Source organism: Megalobrama amblycephala, linkage group LG4 (genome assembly GCF_018812025.1).
Source record: "Megalobrama amblycephala isolate DHTTF-2021 linkage group LG4, ASM1881202v1, whole genome shotgun sequence".
Taxonomy (NCBI): domain Eukaryota; kingdom Metazoa; phylum Chordata; class Actinopteri; order Cypriniformes; family Xenocyprididae; genus Megalobrama; species Megalobrama amblycephala.
This window is the reverse complement of record NC_063047.1, coordinates 53,589,727-53,608,182: the sequence shown is the minus strand read 5'-3', so window position 1 is coordinate 53,608,182 and position 18,456 is coordinate 53,589,727. Positions and strand designations below refer to the sequence as shown.

Below are 18,456 nucleotides of genomic sequence, written 5' to 3'. Positions count from 1 at the left end.
ATTAATTATATCTCCATTAGGTTTTTTTTTTTTTACACTTGTAAATATAATTTCACTCACCTAGCCTATCACTTAAAGCAGAAAATTCATCCTTTCTGTTCTTTTAAATGTTAATGTTAAAAGAGCACATTCAACCATTTAGTAAAACTGATTGCTTTTTAAAAGCATTGCTGATTGCCATTTAGTAAAGCTGATATATCCAACTTGGGCGTGGGGGCTTCTTTTTAATTTGTAGCTGATGTTTGAATGGTTGCTTGGTAAATTTGTTGGTGATCAAATATTCAGTATCTCTACTCTCCATAATTAATGTATTTGGTAAATTATCAGCGGTAGCAGTTCAAACTAATATCATGTAATATCATTTCTACGATGATTGGTTGATATAACATAGTGAAATAATTGATTTGTGATTGGCTAATCTTTTTACCAATGGAACCAAAAGTATCCGCTATGGACTTTGCCTCTCCATTCCCATTCTTTATGCCTTCAGACTCGCCTTAGCACAGTTTTCCAAACAATTGTAATTACATTGGCAGATTCTGCAAGTTTGGGGTAGATCAGCGGTGGTTCCGACTTCAGTAATATTTTATCGTGGTACAGTGGTGAAATTACAAACAAGAAATACACATTTTGAGACATGAAATTAAATGAATAACTGGAAATTATTTTTTATTTTATTGTCATTACCTTATTTATTTTTACTGTATAACAGTGAAAAATTACTGTAATGAAATGATACTGAAAAGCATACTGATAAAACGGTAGAAAAAAGTGCAATCTAAATTTAAATTGATTTTACCCAATATTTGTGTACACTTTACTGTATTACAGTGAAAAATTATTATAATGCAGTACAACAAATGCTACCATGGTATATAAAAATTTACAATCAAAATTTACTATAGTACAACAAAAGTTTTATTTATATCAACAAATTAAATGAAGTACCATGGCGTATAAAATTTACAGTCTAAATTATATATTGTTCCTTTTTTGTCACATTATATTTATGAGAATGCCTAGAATCCATTACAGTGAGCGTAAAAAATGGTGGACAAAGCGGGGAAAAATATTAGTTATATGAAACCTACAAGTCATTACAGAGAAATCTTGATAAAACAGAACAGAATTACCGCAATCTAAATGTAAATGAACTGTTTTACCCAATATTTGTGTCACTTTGTAATGTAATAATTAAAAAGCATGAACCAACAGTACCATGTAATTAGCTTAACAACGTGCTAAAAAATAGTATGAAAATTACACTTATAAGTCATTGCTGATATGAATTTATAAAAACAGTACTGAACTGTGCAGTCTACATTTAAATAGACTATTTTACCCAATATTTGAGTACACTTTGTAATGTAATATTTAACAAGCAAGATTACTGTGTTATTAGCTTAGCAACATGCTAATGACAAACTCTTGCATTTAAAGTTAGAATGCGGCTTGAAGCTGCGTTCACACTGGCAGCGACTTTGTTGCTGCATTTCGGCAGTGGCTGGCGGTGAGGTTGCTAGTGGCCATTCCCACCACTGGTTGCCTAGTATCGTTTATGAATGACATTTACGGACAGGGCTGCCAACTTTTGAGTTCATTTAGGAGTGAGAATTGGGGGGAAGGAGTGGTATTGACACAAATTGCATGATTCAGTATTGATTCATTTGGGTATATACATGGATAGACATCTTTCTCAACTCAATGCTGTAAACTATACAGGGAACCCTGTCAGCTGGTACATTATTACTAAAAGGTTAGTTAACAACTGATTTGTATACAATTGCATATAAGGAAGTTTTTTAAAATAAAGTTATAATAATAACTTTTAAATGGTTTTAGAGTAAAAATATTATATGTAATATAGTGCTTTTTCGCTCCTCAATGGTATACATTTTTCTCGTTAACTATAGTTTATGAACACTGAATGGCTTTTCTGAGGTAAATGTTACGTGGCATTGTTTACAAGCTGTTTTACCCGTGGCTGAAACTGATTGAGAGATTACATGAGACATGATACAGTTTAGTATGTTGTACTGGTTCTTTCAACATACTCTCTAATGTTCATTCATGTTTATTTTGTACTGTAACTAGTAGTAAAGAGGAAGAGATGATTGGTTCATGTGCGCTCCCGCTTCACTTGAACTGAGGCTACAGCAATGTGTCACGCCACATTAAGAGTGCCAAAACGGTATTTATTGTTTGAATTTCATCATAAAACTTTTTCGTTATAAAAAATTTGAAAGCTGAGGCTTAGTTGGCAGCACTGTTCACGGATGTTATTCCATGTTGTAGATACCGAATCAATTTTCTTGCCGCTAAAACTATTTTTTTTAAAGAGAAAAGACTAAATATAAATGGAATCAGTATATGAAGTGCTTAATATTAAAGATATACAAGAAAGATAAACAGCGAGTGCTCTTTGCCATCGTGGTTATTTATCTGCAGTGAAAGTGCAAGCACCGGTCTATCTGGTTCAGCACAGCGAGTACCCTGTACTGTATAGAGACATATCACAAATGATAGGAAAGTTGCTGACCGCTAAAATAACTTCTCCATCTTGCCGTTGACACTCTCCACTACAGGATGAAGTGACGGATCACGCACGCTCCACTGATTTCATTCCTATTAGTTGTCGCTCTCGAAAGTCGCTCTTCATTTGCAAAAATATCTCAACTTTGTCCAAAGTCTGTTCACTCGGCGGCCATATTTGCAACGCTTCCGGGCAGCTATTTCGGGCATCCAAGACCAAGTCCTGTCTATTTGAATGAAGGGATCCTGAAATCTCAAACTGCTTTGTGAACTCACATTACAGTGGCATGAAAAAGTATGTGAACCCCTTGCAGAATCTGTGAAAATGAGAATTATTTGAATAAAATAAGAGGGATAATAAAAAAATGCATGTTATTTTTTGTTTAGTACTGTCCTGAGTAAGATATTTTACATAAAAGATGTTTGCATTTAGTTCACAAGACAAAACAATAGCTGAATTTATTAAAATAACCCCATTCATAAGTATGTGAACCATTGATTCTCAATACTGTGTGTGGTTACCTGATGATCCACAACTGTTTTTTTGTTTTGTGATGGTTGTTCATGAGTCTCTTGTTTGTCCTGAGCAGTTAAACTGAGCTCTGTTCTTCAAAAAAAAGTTTTCAAGCATTTTTGCATATTTGAACCCTTTCCAGCAGTGACTGAATGATTTTGAGATCTGTGTTTTCAGATGAGGGACTCAAACACAACTATTAAAAAAGGTTCAAACATTCACTGATCCAGAAGGAAACACGATGCATTAAGAGTCGGGGGGTGAAAACTTTTGAACAGGATGAAGATGTCACAATTTTTCTTATTTTGTTTAAATATCATTGTTTTTCATTTAGTACTGCCCTTCGGAACCAACAGAAGATACTTGCATGTTTCCCGGCAGAAAAATTAAATACAATTTAACATCTTTTTCTGAAGAACAGAGCTCAGTTTAACTGCTCAGGACAAACAAGAGACTCATGAACAACCATCACAAAACATAAAAACAGTCGTAGATCATCAGGTAACGACATACAGTATTGAGAATCAATGGTTCACATACTTATGAATGTGGTTATTTTAATAAATTCAGCTATTGTTTTGTCTTGTGAACTAAATGCAAACATCTTTTATGTAAAATATCTTACTCAGGACAGTACTAAACAAAAAATAACATGCATTTTTTATTATCCCTCTTATTTTATTCAAATAATTCTCATTTTCACAGATTCTGCAAGGGGTTCACATACTTTTTCATGCCACTGTAAATAACATATTTCAAATCAGCAACAAAATCTGACATGAACTGCCCTATAAATGTTGTTTCTAATGCTCAAATAGCATTAAAAAAGCTTATTTTTCAGGATAGACCAGCCACTGCGCATGTGCAGTCATAAGTGTGAGTTTTAGGTTTCTATTGGAGCCGGAGCTTCTAACGGTAGCTGCAGTGATGCAATGACTTAATCAATCAGTGATTGGCTCTTTTACTTAGAAGGCGGGCGTATTCCGCTATATTGGGCTTTGCAGTTTCTCCCATTCAGAACTAATAGGAGTGAACCGTCTTTGTATATCTATATTCTTTGCTTTGTCCCGTTGCTGGACACATCCTGTCACCGACGGTCACTGTGGCTCGTGATGCCGGAAATCCCCAGCTCTTTATTGAAATGAATGGGATCATGTCACATTGTTGCTGGCAGTGTGAACACAGCTTTAGATTGAAACTATGTATAATGGCAACAGCAAGGAAGCTAAGTGTGTTATGTGAACACAATTCCATAAAGGATAATCTATAAATATGTCAACTTATAATGTAAGTTAGGGGTTTTATGATTTATATTTTAGTGATATCCCCTTAAACCATCCAATATTGTGGCTCATCAGCAGTTGCACAAGAGTACCTTACTTTTTCTTGATCTAAACAACTCAGCCACCCAGTAAAACATCAGGACCTAGCGGCACTTTCCTGTCCAATTTGTCTTGCTTCTTTCTGGTGGTGATTTTTAAACTGTGAAATGGGCTTTGGTGCATTGTGCTGTTTGAGGCTGAAGCCAGTCAGCTGAATACATGTCGCTCAGAAATGAGCTCTGGGCACTCTCACAGCCACGGCTCTATCAGCACCCCGCTAAAATCCATTTTCTATCAGACATGATCATGTTAGGGGGCGGCGGTGGTTTGAGCACCTTTCTGTCAGATCACCCCGGTCTTCTCCGCTACCCCCCGCTGTCTTTCCACATCTCATGTCAGCAAGGCAATTTTTGGGATGTGACAACCTAATATGGTTGTGTAGCTGAAGATGTCTGCTCAGCATAAATGGCAGCGAGAGGCACAGCAGTGGCTGTAGTCTAGAATCTTAAATCGCTGGTTGGGATCTCATCCATAGATAGAATCATCTTCTTTATATGAGAGAGACGTTACGAATATGATGATCGGCTTTTGTAGACTTTAAAAAAAAGTAAATGAGGGCCTATTCCTTTAAGGTTTGTTTAAGATTTTGAATGTTTTGATATGAAAACTCATGGCTTATTTTATATTCTACCCAGCCAATGTTAAAATCAGTGCCATACTCAACACTCAATAGCAGTTGTTTAATTTTTATTTCATTTCCATCATGTTTGGACTGGAGCTTGTCTTTAAGGGGCCGTTTACACGACACCGTTTTCAACTAAAAACAGAAAACTTTGTGTGCGTTTTGGCCATTCATTTACACGAAAACGGGTTTTCGAAAATGATACCGAAAATGATATAAGGTGCGTTCCATTTGACCGTAAGTAGACTGCGAAGTGGACTTCACAGGGTATTCAACCATCTTAAGTGAGATTCCAATCTGAAGGGAGCGAACATATTCAGTTCGCATTTGAAGGAGACTTCGAATTGGGACAGCCTTCTTTGCACCGCGGTGACGCAATATGCCTTCGAAGGATGCAGTTTCTGAATTGGAACACAGCCATAAGGTGCGTTCCATTTGACCGTAAGTAGACTGCGAAGTGGACTTCACAGGGTATTTCACCATCTTAAGTGAGATTCCAATCCGAAGGGAGCGAACATGTTCAGTTCACATTTAAAGGAGACTTCGAATTGGGACAGCCTTTGCTGCGCTGTGGTGACACAATCGGCCTTTGAATGCAGCCTTCGAAGGGTGTAGTTTCTGAATTGGAACGCAGCCATAGTCTCTCCGTTTCTTTACAAAGTGACATCGCCAACTACTGGCCTGGCATGCATAATACAGTGTTCTTAGTTGTTTTCCTTGAAAAACTTTTCAGTTCTTAGTGCATCATAGTTGTGTAAACACCTTTAAAAATGTCTTAAAATGATGTCAGCTTGTTAAATTTTGTTTCAAGCAGCAGTCACACAGTAATTATTATTATAATATGTATCTGTATTTGTCCTAGTTCTATGTGATGTACACTATCGATCAAAATTTTCTGCACACCTTCCAGCCAATCAGAATTGAGCATTCAGACAGACCATGGTATAAAAGTCTTTACTCACTTTTGATCAGTTTAATTTAGGGCTGTCAAACGATTAATCACGATTAATCGCATACAAAATAAAAGTTTGAGTTTGCATAATATATGTGTGAGTTAATATGTATATATAAATACACACAAGTTAATGTATATATTTAAGAGAAATATGTTATTTATATACAAAATATTTGTATTTATATATAATATAAATTTTATAAAAATATAAATAAATACATATACTTAATAAATAAAATACAAATATATACATGAATGTGTTTGTATATATATGTACATAATAATTACACACAGTACACCCACATATATTAGGCAAACTAAACTTTTAGTTAGTATGCGATTAATCGTGATTAATCGTTTGACAGCCCTAATTTAATGCATCTGATTAAACCTGAATAAAAGTGTTGATTTCTTAAAAAAAAAAAAAAAAAATACCCAATGTTTAAATAGTAGTGTAGCTATAGATATGTTAGGCCTTTTGATGATACTTTATATTTTTTATGTTTTTTTTAACTTGACTACACATGAATGTACTTGGAAACAGTGGCTGTTTAAAGCATTCAAGTTTTTAAAGCTAAGTAAAATAGAGCACATTTTTCCCTCAATGTTTTTATTACATTAAGAGGGTAAGTATACAGTGCACAGCATAAATGAATACACCCGCTCTGAAAATTAAAGGGTTAGTTCACCCAAAAATGTAAATTATTCCATGATTTACTCACCCTCAAGCCATCCTAGATGTATATGACTATCTTCTTTTAGACAAACACAATCGGAGATATATTTAAAAATATCCTGAGTCCTCCAAGGTTTATAATGGTTGTGAATGGGAACCCAAATTTTAAAACAAAATAATCCATCCATCCATAAAAAAATGAATCCATAGGACTCCAGAGGGTTAATTAAGGCCTTTTGAAGCGAAGGGATGCGTTTGTATAAGACAAATATCCACATTTAAAACTTTATAAATTTAAATAACTAGCTTCCAGCGGACAATTGCACGCAGTTGACTTGCACCAAATGATGTATGACACAGGATGATGGAGTATTGTCAGCTTAGACGGCTCTCGCGGTTCAAAGAAATAGGACTGGACAGCAAACTCAAGCTCCTCTTCTCTTATATCGAAATCCTCCAACATTTCTCTTTAAAATTTCTCATTTTAGACTTTAGACTTAGTGTTTTGTTTTGTTCTGTCCTTCGTCATTGCGTCATTGCGTGGGGTCAAAAGCTTGCTCTTCCGCCCAAAACGACGTGCGCAGTATGCGTACGGCTGTCTACCGGAAGCTAGTTATTTGAATTTTAAATATGGATATTTTTCTTACAAAAACGCATCCCTTCACTTCAAAAGGCCTTTATTAACCCTCTGGAGTCATATGGATTCATTTTTTTATGGATTTTTTTTATTTTATCATTTTCTCAAGGTGAAAAACCTTATGTGGACATGTATTTCACCAAATCTGAACACTCTTGAGCACCTGTGCCAAGAAAGGTCAGAGCAGTATACTTAATTAAATCTAGGGTGTACTCATTTCTGCAATCCTTCATTTAAACAAAATTGGCTAATTTAATTATTTTAAGGGTATTAATGATATACATTTCTCTGTTTTTATTAAGCAGATGTTTAATACATTTCAATTTTGCTCTCTTTCCATGAATTGTATTAATGGTCATTAAGAAAATACATCTTTTGTATTTGTTCAGGGGCGTGTACTCATTAATGCTGTGCACTGTAAAATTCTTTGTCCATCATCCTATTTTTGTGAAAGGTACCAATGTCTTTCCCTCAAACTTTAAATTCTGAGATCATTTTCAAGGTTTTGAAGTGGTTTATATAGAAAGAGCGATATGGAAATCAAGTATCGCATACAGCGCTGCATGTTCTGGAGTTAAATGAAGTCACTCTGTTACTCTGAGGTTTTGTGAAATGTTACAGATGAGAATTTTTGGATATTTTCTCTAGCTGTCTTGACAGCAGAAGGCTGATGATCCTGTTTTGGCCGCTGAAGGTCTCGTTGGGCACTTTTTCTAGACTGGGGGTGTTCATAACTGCAATTACAGTATAATTGTCTAGACTGTTTACTCCAGTCCCTGACAACGGTTTTGTTGGCAGAAGCTGACTTGAATTTGAAACCAGTTTAGACCAATTTTCCCATAGATGATTTTGTTGGCATATGTGAATTGTCCAATCAGAGTCGTGATTGTGAGCTGAGAGTGCATGTTGTTCATTATTTGATATTACACCGTTTCTCTAAATCTTGCAGAGACCTGGCTGCTCGTAATTGCCTTGTGGGAGAGAACAATGTGCTGAAGATCAGCGATTTTGGGATGTCCCGACAGGAGGATGATGGGATCTACTCCTCATCAGGACTGAAACAGATCCCAATCAAGTGGACTGCACCGGAAGCACTGAACTATGGTAAAGCACTCATGGTGTCTGTGCTGCCGTTTGTTAAAGCTACTTCTGTCACTTAATAAAATTAGTCTCTTTACAAACATAATAGGAGTGAATTGATTGCTGTGAATTTGAATATATATTTTGGTCAAGCAGTCAGTTCTTCGGTTGGATCCGGATTGATGTTTGGCATGTTGTTTAAACCACAGGGAGATACAGCTCAGAGAGTGATGTGTGGAGTTATGGGATCCTCCTGTGGGAAACCTTTAGTCTAGGAGTGTGTCCTTACCCGGGCATGACCAACCAGCAGGCTCGAGAACAGGTTGAAAAAGGTACAAAATGGATTCCATTTTAAGTGAATGAACCAAATTTTATTTTTTATTTTACATTTTAATTTATTTAAATTTATTATTTTATTCATATAATAAAAAAATTATCAAATATTTATTTGACATGTTATTACATTTTTTAAATTAGTAAAAAATTTTATTTTATATTTTCTTAAAGGTGAAGTATGTCGTTTCTACAACACTAGTGGTACCTAGCAGAATTACAAAAATAAAGCATACTTTCAAACAAAATTGCAAATTGCGAGATAAAAGTAGGCTACTTTCAATAAAAGGTCCAACATATTAGGACTACTTTCAGCTGTATTGCTTTGTGCAGTGAGTAAGCAATTAAACACTCTGTCTGGCTCATAATGAACACACCCATCGTATCTGCACCAGGAGCATTTTTTTGAATGACACGCCACAACCGAGTATGCCACAAAAGTCCTAAAAAGTGAAGCCAAAGTATTTCGATCGCCCCCAGGTTCGATCGTTGTCGAATTGTGTTGCCTACTAACATCAGCCGCATTAAGATCTTTCGCGCTTGAATGGACAAAAACACACAATTATGACAAAATACCTGTTTTGTCAGGTATCCTCATAAGAAAGTCTTAAATGAACACAAGTTGTGAGAAAATAGGATACAGATTGGCGTCATGTGCGGCAGTTCTTAAAATGACAGCAGCCTAATAAACCTGTTACAGTCTGCCATATAAGGGTTAGTTCACCCAAAAATGCTGCATGCATGCTTCAAATTATGTGAGTAAAGTATTTATTTGGATGTTAAAGTTTTATTCTGAGTGAATTTGAGGCTGTCCTCCGTGGCTAACGGCTATTTCTACACTGTTGGAGAGATTTATAAAGAATGAAGTTGTGTTTATGCATTATACAGACTGCAAGTGTTTAAAAAATGAAAATAACAACAGTCTTGTCTCCGTGAATACAGTAAGAAACGATGGTAACTTTAACCTCATTTAACAGTACGTTAGCAACATGCTAACAAAACTTTTAGAAAGACAATTTACAAATATCAGTAAAAATATCATGCTATCATGGATCATGTCAGTTATTATTGCTCCATCTGCCATTTTTCGCTGTTGTTCTTGCTTACCTAGTCTGATGATTCGGCTGTGTGCAGCTCCAGACGTTAACTGGCTGCCCTTGTCTAATGCCTTTTATAATGTTGGGAACATCATGGGCTGGCATTATGCAAATATTGGGGCGTACACCCCGACTGTTACGTAACAGTCGGTGTTATGTTGAGATTCGCCTGTTCTTCGGAGGTCGTTTAAACAAATGAGATTTATATAAGAACAAACTCCATTGTTTCCTCCTTCTTATATAAATCTCATTTGTTTAAAAGACCTCTGAAGAACAGGCGAATCTCAACATAACACCGACTGTTACGTAATAGTCGGGATCATTAATATGTACGCCCCCAATATTTGCATATGCCAGCCCATGTTCAATGCATTACACAAGTGCAGCCAGTATTAACGTCTGGATCTGTGCACAGCTGAATCATCAGACTAGGTAAGCAAGCAAGAACAATAGCGAAAAATGGCAGATGGAGCAATAATAACTGACATGATCATTGATATCATGATATTTTTAGTGATGTTTGTAAATTGTTTTTCTAAATGTTTCGTTAGCATGTTGCTAATGTACAGTTAAATGTGGTTAAAGTTATCGTTTATTACTGTATTCACGGAGACAAGACTGTCGTTATTTTCATTTTTTAAACACTTGCAGTCTGTATAATGCATAAACACAACTTCATTCTTTATAAATTTCTCCAACAGTGTGTAATGTTAGCTTTAGCCACGGAGCACTATCAAACTCATTCAGAATCAAATGTAAACATCCAAATAAACACTATACTTACGCGATTAGACATGTATGCATGACGAACACTTTGTAAAGATCCATTTTGAGGGTTATATTAGCTGTGTGAACTTTGTTTATGGTGTTTAAGGCAAGCACAAGCTCTTGGGGCATGGAGCACAAGATTTAAAGGGGCCGCGTACCCTGAATCGGCGCATTTATAATGATAGGCAGTTAAAAAAATTAATAAAAAAAAAACGATGGGGTATTTTGAGCTGAAACTTCACAGACACATTCAGGGGACACTTAAGACTTATATTACATCTTTTGAAAACATGTTCTTCGGCACCTTTAAGTATTTTGAGTGTAGAGAGATCGACTCAATTACGTCATTTGAGGTGCTTCATGGGAGTGGGTGGAGCTAAAGAGCTATTTTGGTGCGTGTTGCTTTTTTTGACTCTGTGATTAGTGTCATTTTCTGCACAACATCATCGGTAATATAGTTTTTCTCCAGGAATTAAACAGAATTATTAAAAAAAAAAAAAAAAAAACTGAAATAATGTGGCTTTCTGGAACCCTACTGTTGCACTCTATAGGTTGAGCTGGAAAGAGATTGACGGATCTGAGCGGTTTTGATGGTGCCTGGGAGGCTCAGTGTTTACATGTTTGAGGAAGATCAACCCATGAATGACATACTAATAGTAGTCAAAAAACAATAAACTGGGTTAAGACATTGTATTTTAACACAATCGTACATACTTCACCTTTGATTAAATTATATTTTTAAAAGATTCATTTTAATGAATGGTATATTTAATTATTATTAACAAAATTAAATTATATTAAAATGCAACAGCTGTTTCTGAAATAGCTGGATAAGTAGAGTTTGAAATGTATATGGTGAATGATGTTATTTCACACACTAAGTAGTCACTGCAATATACACTTCACAGTGTGCAGTACACTGGTATTGTGTTCTGAACAAAACCTGTAATCACTGTTAGCCATTTAATAATCTTTCACATGCACTATCAATTATTGATTTATAATCAACACTGACAGAGAAAGTTTGTTTGTGTATAATCTAGGTTACAGAATGTCCTGCCCGCAGAAGTGTCCAGATGAGGTGTACAGGATCATGCAGCGATGTTGGGAGTACAAGCCTGAGAATCGGCCCAAATTCGCTGACATTCAGAAAGAACTGGCAGCGGTCAAGAAAAAGTAGCCTTTAATGAGGATATGGCTGGAAGGCCAAACTCATACTTCACATCCAGGTGATCCCTAATCTGCAGAGAGAAACACGACAAATGTTTCGCCCTCGAAATTACATGCTATTATTGTACTAAAGAGTACTCCGTCACATAATCACTGTGTGAACTGCCTATGCACCAGCTGTTTTGAGCCATTAGCATGGAGAGAGGTCTCAGCTTTGCTCTGATGTCAAAATTATGCAGATTTTCCGGGGTTTTTTTGTTTTGTTTTTGTAACTGAGCAACAGTTAAGCTATGACAGGAAGAACGCAAGATATTTGAGGTGTATTCAGTATGCCATTGAGTATTCCTGTGTACGCACCAGTGAAAAGGAGGGATGGTTCACCCAAAAATGAACATTTTGTTATCATTTTCTTAACCTCATGACTGACTTTCTTCTGTGAAAAGCACAGTTTTTTTTTTTTTTTTTTTTTTTTGCAATCAGTGAAGGTTAGTGGGGTCCATTGTTGTTTTGGACCCTATTCACTTTCATTATATGGACAAAACAGTTGAAACATTCTTCAAAATATCTTCTGTGTTCCACAGAGGAAAGAAAGTCATACAGGTTTGGAAAGACATGAGGGTTTTTCATATTTGGGCAATTATCCCTTAAATAAAATATGGAGATGAATGTGTGAAAAAGGTTTGTCTACCCAATAACACTTTTTTTTTTTTTTTTTTTTTTTTTTAAAGACCTAAACCTGTTTGATAGTTTGGGCAGTATTTTAGTCAAGCCATTTTATGTCATTTTTATATTCCTGGAGCAATAAGACCTTTTTGGACAAAAAAATAATACTTTACAGATGTTCGTCAGTCACACAAAATAACATCTGTCACATTCTTGAGACTTTCATTGAGTTACATTCCAATGTTTCAGCACTCATCAAGCAGTGAGACCAAATGCATAGATTTACCTAAGTGCAATTTATGATCACATTCGCAAAAATGTCATACTACGATCAAGTGGCCTTAACGTAAAATCGAACGATTCTGCTAGGCTGCTTGAGAGCTGTTAAATGGCGTGGACACAGCACAAACCTACAGTTTACAAGCCTTCAGATTTCTTCCAAATACTTCAACCTCTCACCTCTTCATTGTTCATGCCATTTGATGTTTATAGCGATATTTCTGCAAAACATTTAAATTGTCATCATTTACTCACCGTCAAGTCGTTCCAAACCTGTATGATTTTCATTTCTTCTGTAGAATGTAAAAGGAGAAATTTAGTACAATGTTCACGCTGCTTTTTTCCATAAAGTGAAAGCGAATGGTGACCAAAAGCACCATAAAAGTGGTCTATATGACTTTTGTGGTAGATTCCAAGTCTTCTGAAGTTGTAAATTGCTATTCACAAAAATATCTTGCTCCATTGTAGCTCTCAAATCTCACGGTATGTACATATTCAAATATGCCATTTGAAGTTGCGTCACAGCACGTTTGATTTAAAGGGATAGTTCACCCAAAAATGAGTATTATCCCATGATTTACTCACCCTCAAGCCATCCTAGGTGAATATGATATGAATACGTCTTTCAGACGAACAAAATCGGAGATATGTTTAAAAATATCCTTAGTCCTCCAAGGTTTATAATGGTTGTGAATGGTAGCCCAAATTTTGAAGACAAAAAAAATGCACCCATCCATAAAGAAATGAATCCATACGACTCCAGGGGGTTAATAAAAGCCTTCTGAAGCAAATCGATGCGTTTGTGTAAGACAAGTATGCTTATTTACAACTTTATAAAGTAAAATAACGAGCTTCCGGCGCGACAGCCATACGCATTCGACGTACGTCCAAAAGGCGTTAACTTCCACGACGTAGTACACAATGACATGATGGTACTACGTGTTATAGTGCGGAACGTCATGGCGTTTTGTACTATGTTGCGGAAGTTAATGCTTTTATGCGTATGGCTGTCGTGCCGGAAGCTCGTTATTTTACTGGATGGGCATATTTTTATGGATGGGTCTTCAAAATTTGGGCTGCCATTCACAACCATTATAAACCTTGCAGGTGTAAGGATATTTTTAAACATGTCTCCGATTGTGTTCGTTTGAAAGAAGATAGTCATATACACCTAGGATGGCTTGAGGGTGAGTAAATCATGGGATCATTTTTATTTTTGGGTGAACTATCCCTGTTATTTTTGGGTGATGCCAAAATGTTATTCATCGTTACGTTACATGAGCGATTATGATGCAATAAGTTTAAAATTGTGGAAATGTGGAAGATTTTTAGTGAATAACTTGCTTCTTTAGTCTGTTCTGCCACACAGAATATAGGGAACAAGACTATTTTTCGGATACTTTTATGGTGCCTTTTTGCAGCTTGACAGTCCCTGTCCCCATTCAATTTCATTGTATGGGGAAAAAAAGCAGCTTGCCTTGGACATTCTTGGAACAAAAAAAATCATACGGTTTTGAACAAATGGAAATTAGTAGATGGCGATTTTCATTTTTCATCGAGCTATCCCTGTAACATATGCATTGTTGCCATGTGGCATATTAGACGTCACCAAAAGCTTTGTCCAAAACTGACAGTGGTTTGTCCTGTTGGGATCTCTGTGTTTTTTTTTGGCAACCAGCAACCAAAGCCAGCATGTTTATTTGTTTACATGCCATCGTCTTGGATTGTGATGTTCTTATTCCTGTGCAACATGTGTGTTTATGCTCTTTTACAATCAGGTTTTCTCATGCAAACAACCCTTGAGTTCTACTAGATATGTATTTACCTCCACAAGTATTACAGGTTTGGTTTATAGACAATAGTGTGTTTTGTATTAAGTCTTTCCCAAGTTTTTTTCCTGCCATTTCTGTCAGGTGCCATTTTTTTCCCCCCACGTTTACGTACCCGAGCTCCACGCGAGCATCTGTGCGGACCGATCAGCAACTTCTTGTTCCAGAGTCACATAAATTTGTTATTCCATTTCCACAAAAATGGAATAGTGGTTTCTTCAAGGTTTACTCTATAAAAGCATTCCTTTTGTATTTTGTAAATACTTTTTGTAGATTCAGTAATGTAATTTTGTAGGTGTTTGTTTTTTCCACTGCAAAACTGATGTTTAGAATGTGGATGTCTGTCAGGAATATGCCTCAACGTTCAGCTGTAATAGTAGCGATGAAGACCCAGAATCAATACTGCTCTGACATTTGCACATTTGGAATATGTTAAGAGGGTCCCATAGAATCGACTGATTCTTTCTAGTTTTTCTCCTCTTCAAGTTGTTGCCATCACTAATGCAGCCAAAAGTCGACGTGTTTGACATGGAATAAAATGCATGTGCCAATCATGCAGAACTGGTGACAACTGAACCAAAAAGCTACTGTATAATACAGTTTTGGATTGGTATCCTTGCATGATTCACCAGTGGGTTCAGATCAAAAAAAAAATTTTTTTGGTGAAGCTGAGCTTGCATCAATTAAACTACTGGTGAGTGAGCTCTTCTTTTTTTTTTTTTTTTTTTTTTTTTACGTCAAAGCAGTTATCCCTATAGTGTGTTGTTTGATTCTTTTTTATTTATTTGAAATACTGTAATATTATTCTAGCATTTTAATCTTTTGCTATTTTGTACCATTCACTATAATTCTGTCAGTGTATTAAAGCAAACGCCAGTATTTTGTCTCTCATTATATTGAAATTTGTGTTATTCAGAGACATTAGAATTCCCTTTCCCATGTCTGACTTGCACATAGGGATCATGTAAACTTCCATCAGAAAAAAAAATGGCTTGTCAGCAATACTCTAATAAATCATAACTTGAGTTCATTTTCAAAGTACTTAACAATAAGCAAAAGTTTCTGTTGTCGGTCAGATTCTTCCTTCCCTGATATCTTCTGCTCTGTGCTGGACTATTTATTCTGTGATGGAACATTTTATGTATTGATTGCACTTTTGGCCTTTTTGTGTTTTAAAATGATCCCCTATAATATAAAACAGCAGATTGTTGTTTCAGGTAATGATCAACTCAAAACTGTCTTGAATTGATTGTAGAACAAAAGTAGAAAAGCAACACTGGACGTTTGATTTTCACCCCTGCCCGTTGAAAGAGGAAATATCACACGATAAATGGTTGACATTTAAAAGCTTGATTCTTTTCTTTTTTCCATGTAGTTTTCTTTCATCTGTCTCTGTTTGCTCGTAACACCTCTGATGGACATTCAACTATAACAATGTCTGCTCATTGTTTATATTGTACACTTGCAATAAAGTTTGAGTCTTTGAACTTATTGCTTGAAATGAATTATTAAAAGCGTTGTAACGGAATGATAAATGTGTGCAACGGGGACTTTCTATGAAAAGGATACAATGCTTAACCTTACCTTCTAGCAATAATAAAATAATTAACATTTTATAAAAATCTGAAACTGAAATTTCAAACAACTTGCAGTCCCCCTACAGTCAAGAATTTTATCTCTTACACTCATCTTTGATAATCAAAACAACATTTTTGTGAAATGCTCGGATTACCCGATCCACTTAACCTTCATGCACTGTTCGATTTCTGGTGACTGCTTGTATGTTCCGGGTCAAATTAACCCTAATTGGATTCAATACAGTTCCCCAAAAATCACACCATGAAAAAAAAAAAAAAAAAAAAAAAAAAAATCATGTACAAATAATTAAGTTTTAATATCAATCATTTTCACACATTACAAAGAATAAATATCTGAATTTATGATTTATAAAAATGTTTTTAACCTCTATTTTTAAGACTGCCCCTCCCCCCACCTGTGGGACATTTGTACAGAAGAGGATTAGGGCCAAGCAATAATAAAAAAATAAAACCATCTCGAGATTAAAGTTGTTAAATTTCGAAAAAAAAAAATCGAAATAAAATGTTGAGAATAAAGTCATTAAATTACGAGAACAAATTCGTTAAATTACGAATTTGTTCTCATAATTTAACAACTTTATTCTCAACATTTTATCTCGACTTTTTTCTTGAAATTTTACGAGTTTTTTCTCGTAATTTAATGAGTTTATTCTCAAAATTTAACAACTTCTAATCTCGAGATGGTTTTATTTTTTTATTTCCGTACATTTGCCATTATACATTTATAACAATAATATCTTAATCTAAACCTAAAGTAATCTTGACAAACTATAAATCGTTTGAACGCTTTCAGACTCTAGTTTTCATATTCGGTGACATGAAATGACAGCGCAATAGATAAATAGCCATAGATTCTTCATTTTTGACGTGGTGCCAAACTGTAACACACGCTCTGATTCTTTCTGTATGTTTTTTGTGTTTTAGGGATCGAATTCAAATCAAATATTAACATTACTGCCCAAACTGTACTTCTGAATAGGTTGTCTACTTCATAAATATTTTGACAAGTATGGAAAATATGGTTCAGATCACTCAAACCATATATGGAAATCAAAACGTCCCCGGTGAAGTCTGGATGTCCTCTAGTGAAAAAGTTTGGTGTGCTCAAAAACTTTTTTTTTTTTGAGGCATCAACCTAAAATTCGGCACAGAACTTGTTCAGATATTTAACTTTGATTTTCTTGAAGTTTTAGAGTTGAACATGTTTTGTAAAATCTATATTTTATGTCAAATATAAAAAATAAATATTTTATATATTTTAAATTTTCATAAACTTCTGTAACTTTTTTAAACTTTACTTTTACAACTTTTTTTTTTTACTTCTACAATAATCTGTGAAGTGTTCCCTTTAAAAAGACAGCAAACTCAAGTCTGTGCTCTGAGGTATTCAAGATTTTTAACAATTTAAGCAAGAAAAGTCATTTTCATATCTATGCTCCATAAGTGGGATAGATAATTAACAGGTAAAACAACTTTATATTTCCACAAACTTTAAAAATAAAAAGTTGTTAAACTCAGCAAGACACTGGCACTTCAGGTCTAGAGTTGAAGAGCTCTGACATACAACACAGAAGTGTTTTGTATTTTGGGTCTGTAGTTGCTTTTGAATAACTGTCTATATGGGTCAAATTGACCCACGAACAGTACGAATGTATACAATTTTTGTATGCACATTTCACAACTTTGCATGCATGTTCATGACCCAAAATGAGAAAAAGTCACAAAATTTCAAGAAAAACAATGTAAGATAGATTGAAAAAAAATAATGATAGCTAATTTTTACCATATGTGGCTGACAAAATATTTTTTTATATTGAAATAAGTGAGGAAAAACTCCTTTTTAGCTTCACAGGGTAGTAAAAAAACTAAAATAACAATATAACCAAGAAATATTATTTTAGGTCTGTACAGTACCAAAGGAACCAAAATTTAGTGTGTATATGTCAAAACACATCAGCGTGTTGAAACTTTGCATGCATGTTCATGACCCTAAATGAGAAAAAGTCACAAAATTTCAAGAAAAAAAGAAAAAAGAAAAAGAAAAAGAAAAACGTTAACTGATGTTTCCGACAACTCAAAAATCAAAACGTGTCAAATTGACCCGCAACAGTACACAAGGGTTAAAGCAGTGGTCACCAACCTTTTTAAGCCCAAGATCCCTGACCTCGACCTTTATGAAAGACAAGATCTACTTGATAGAAAAAGACAGCCCAGATTATATTTAGTATTTTTTTTCGTTGCCAATTTAGATTCTGATTTATTTATTTATTTTTAAAAGCAAATTCGCCAATTCTCATACTGGTTGCAAATATGTATTATTA

The 18,456-nt window shown here is 35.1% G+C and overlaps 1 protein-coding gene across 4 annotated transcripts in view; it reads left to right on the top strand.

The window, feature by feature from the left end:
- Positions 1 to 16,024, top strand: part of fer (fer (fps/fes related) tyrosine kinase) — a 56,972-nt gene extending 40,948 nt beyond the window's left edge. For all 4 annotated transcript variants that reach the window (XM_048189993.1, XM_048189995.1, XM_048189994.1 and 1 more), the window contains 3 exons: positions 8,268 to 8,422; positions 8,608 to 8,730; positions 11,640 to 16,024. In XM_048189993.1, the coding sequence (XP_048045950.1) occupies positions 8,268 to 8,422; positions 8,608 to 8,730; positions 11,640 to 11,776 (415 nt within the window). In that variant the 3' untranslated portion in view covers positions 11,777 to 16,024. The remainder of the gene's footprint in view (positions 1 to 8,267; positions 8,423 to 8,607; positions 8,731 to 11,639) is intronic.
- Positions 16,025 to 18,456: the final 2,432 nt, after the last annotated feature.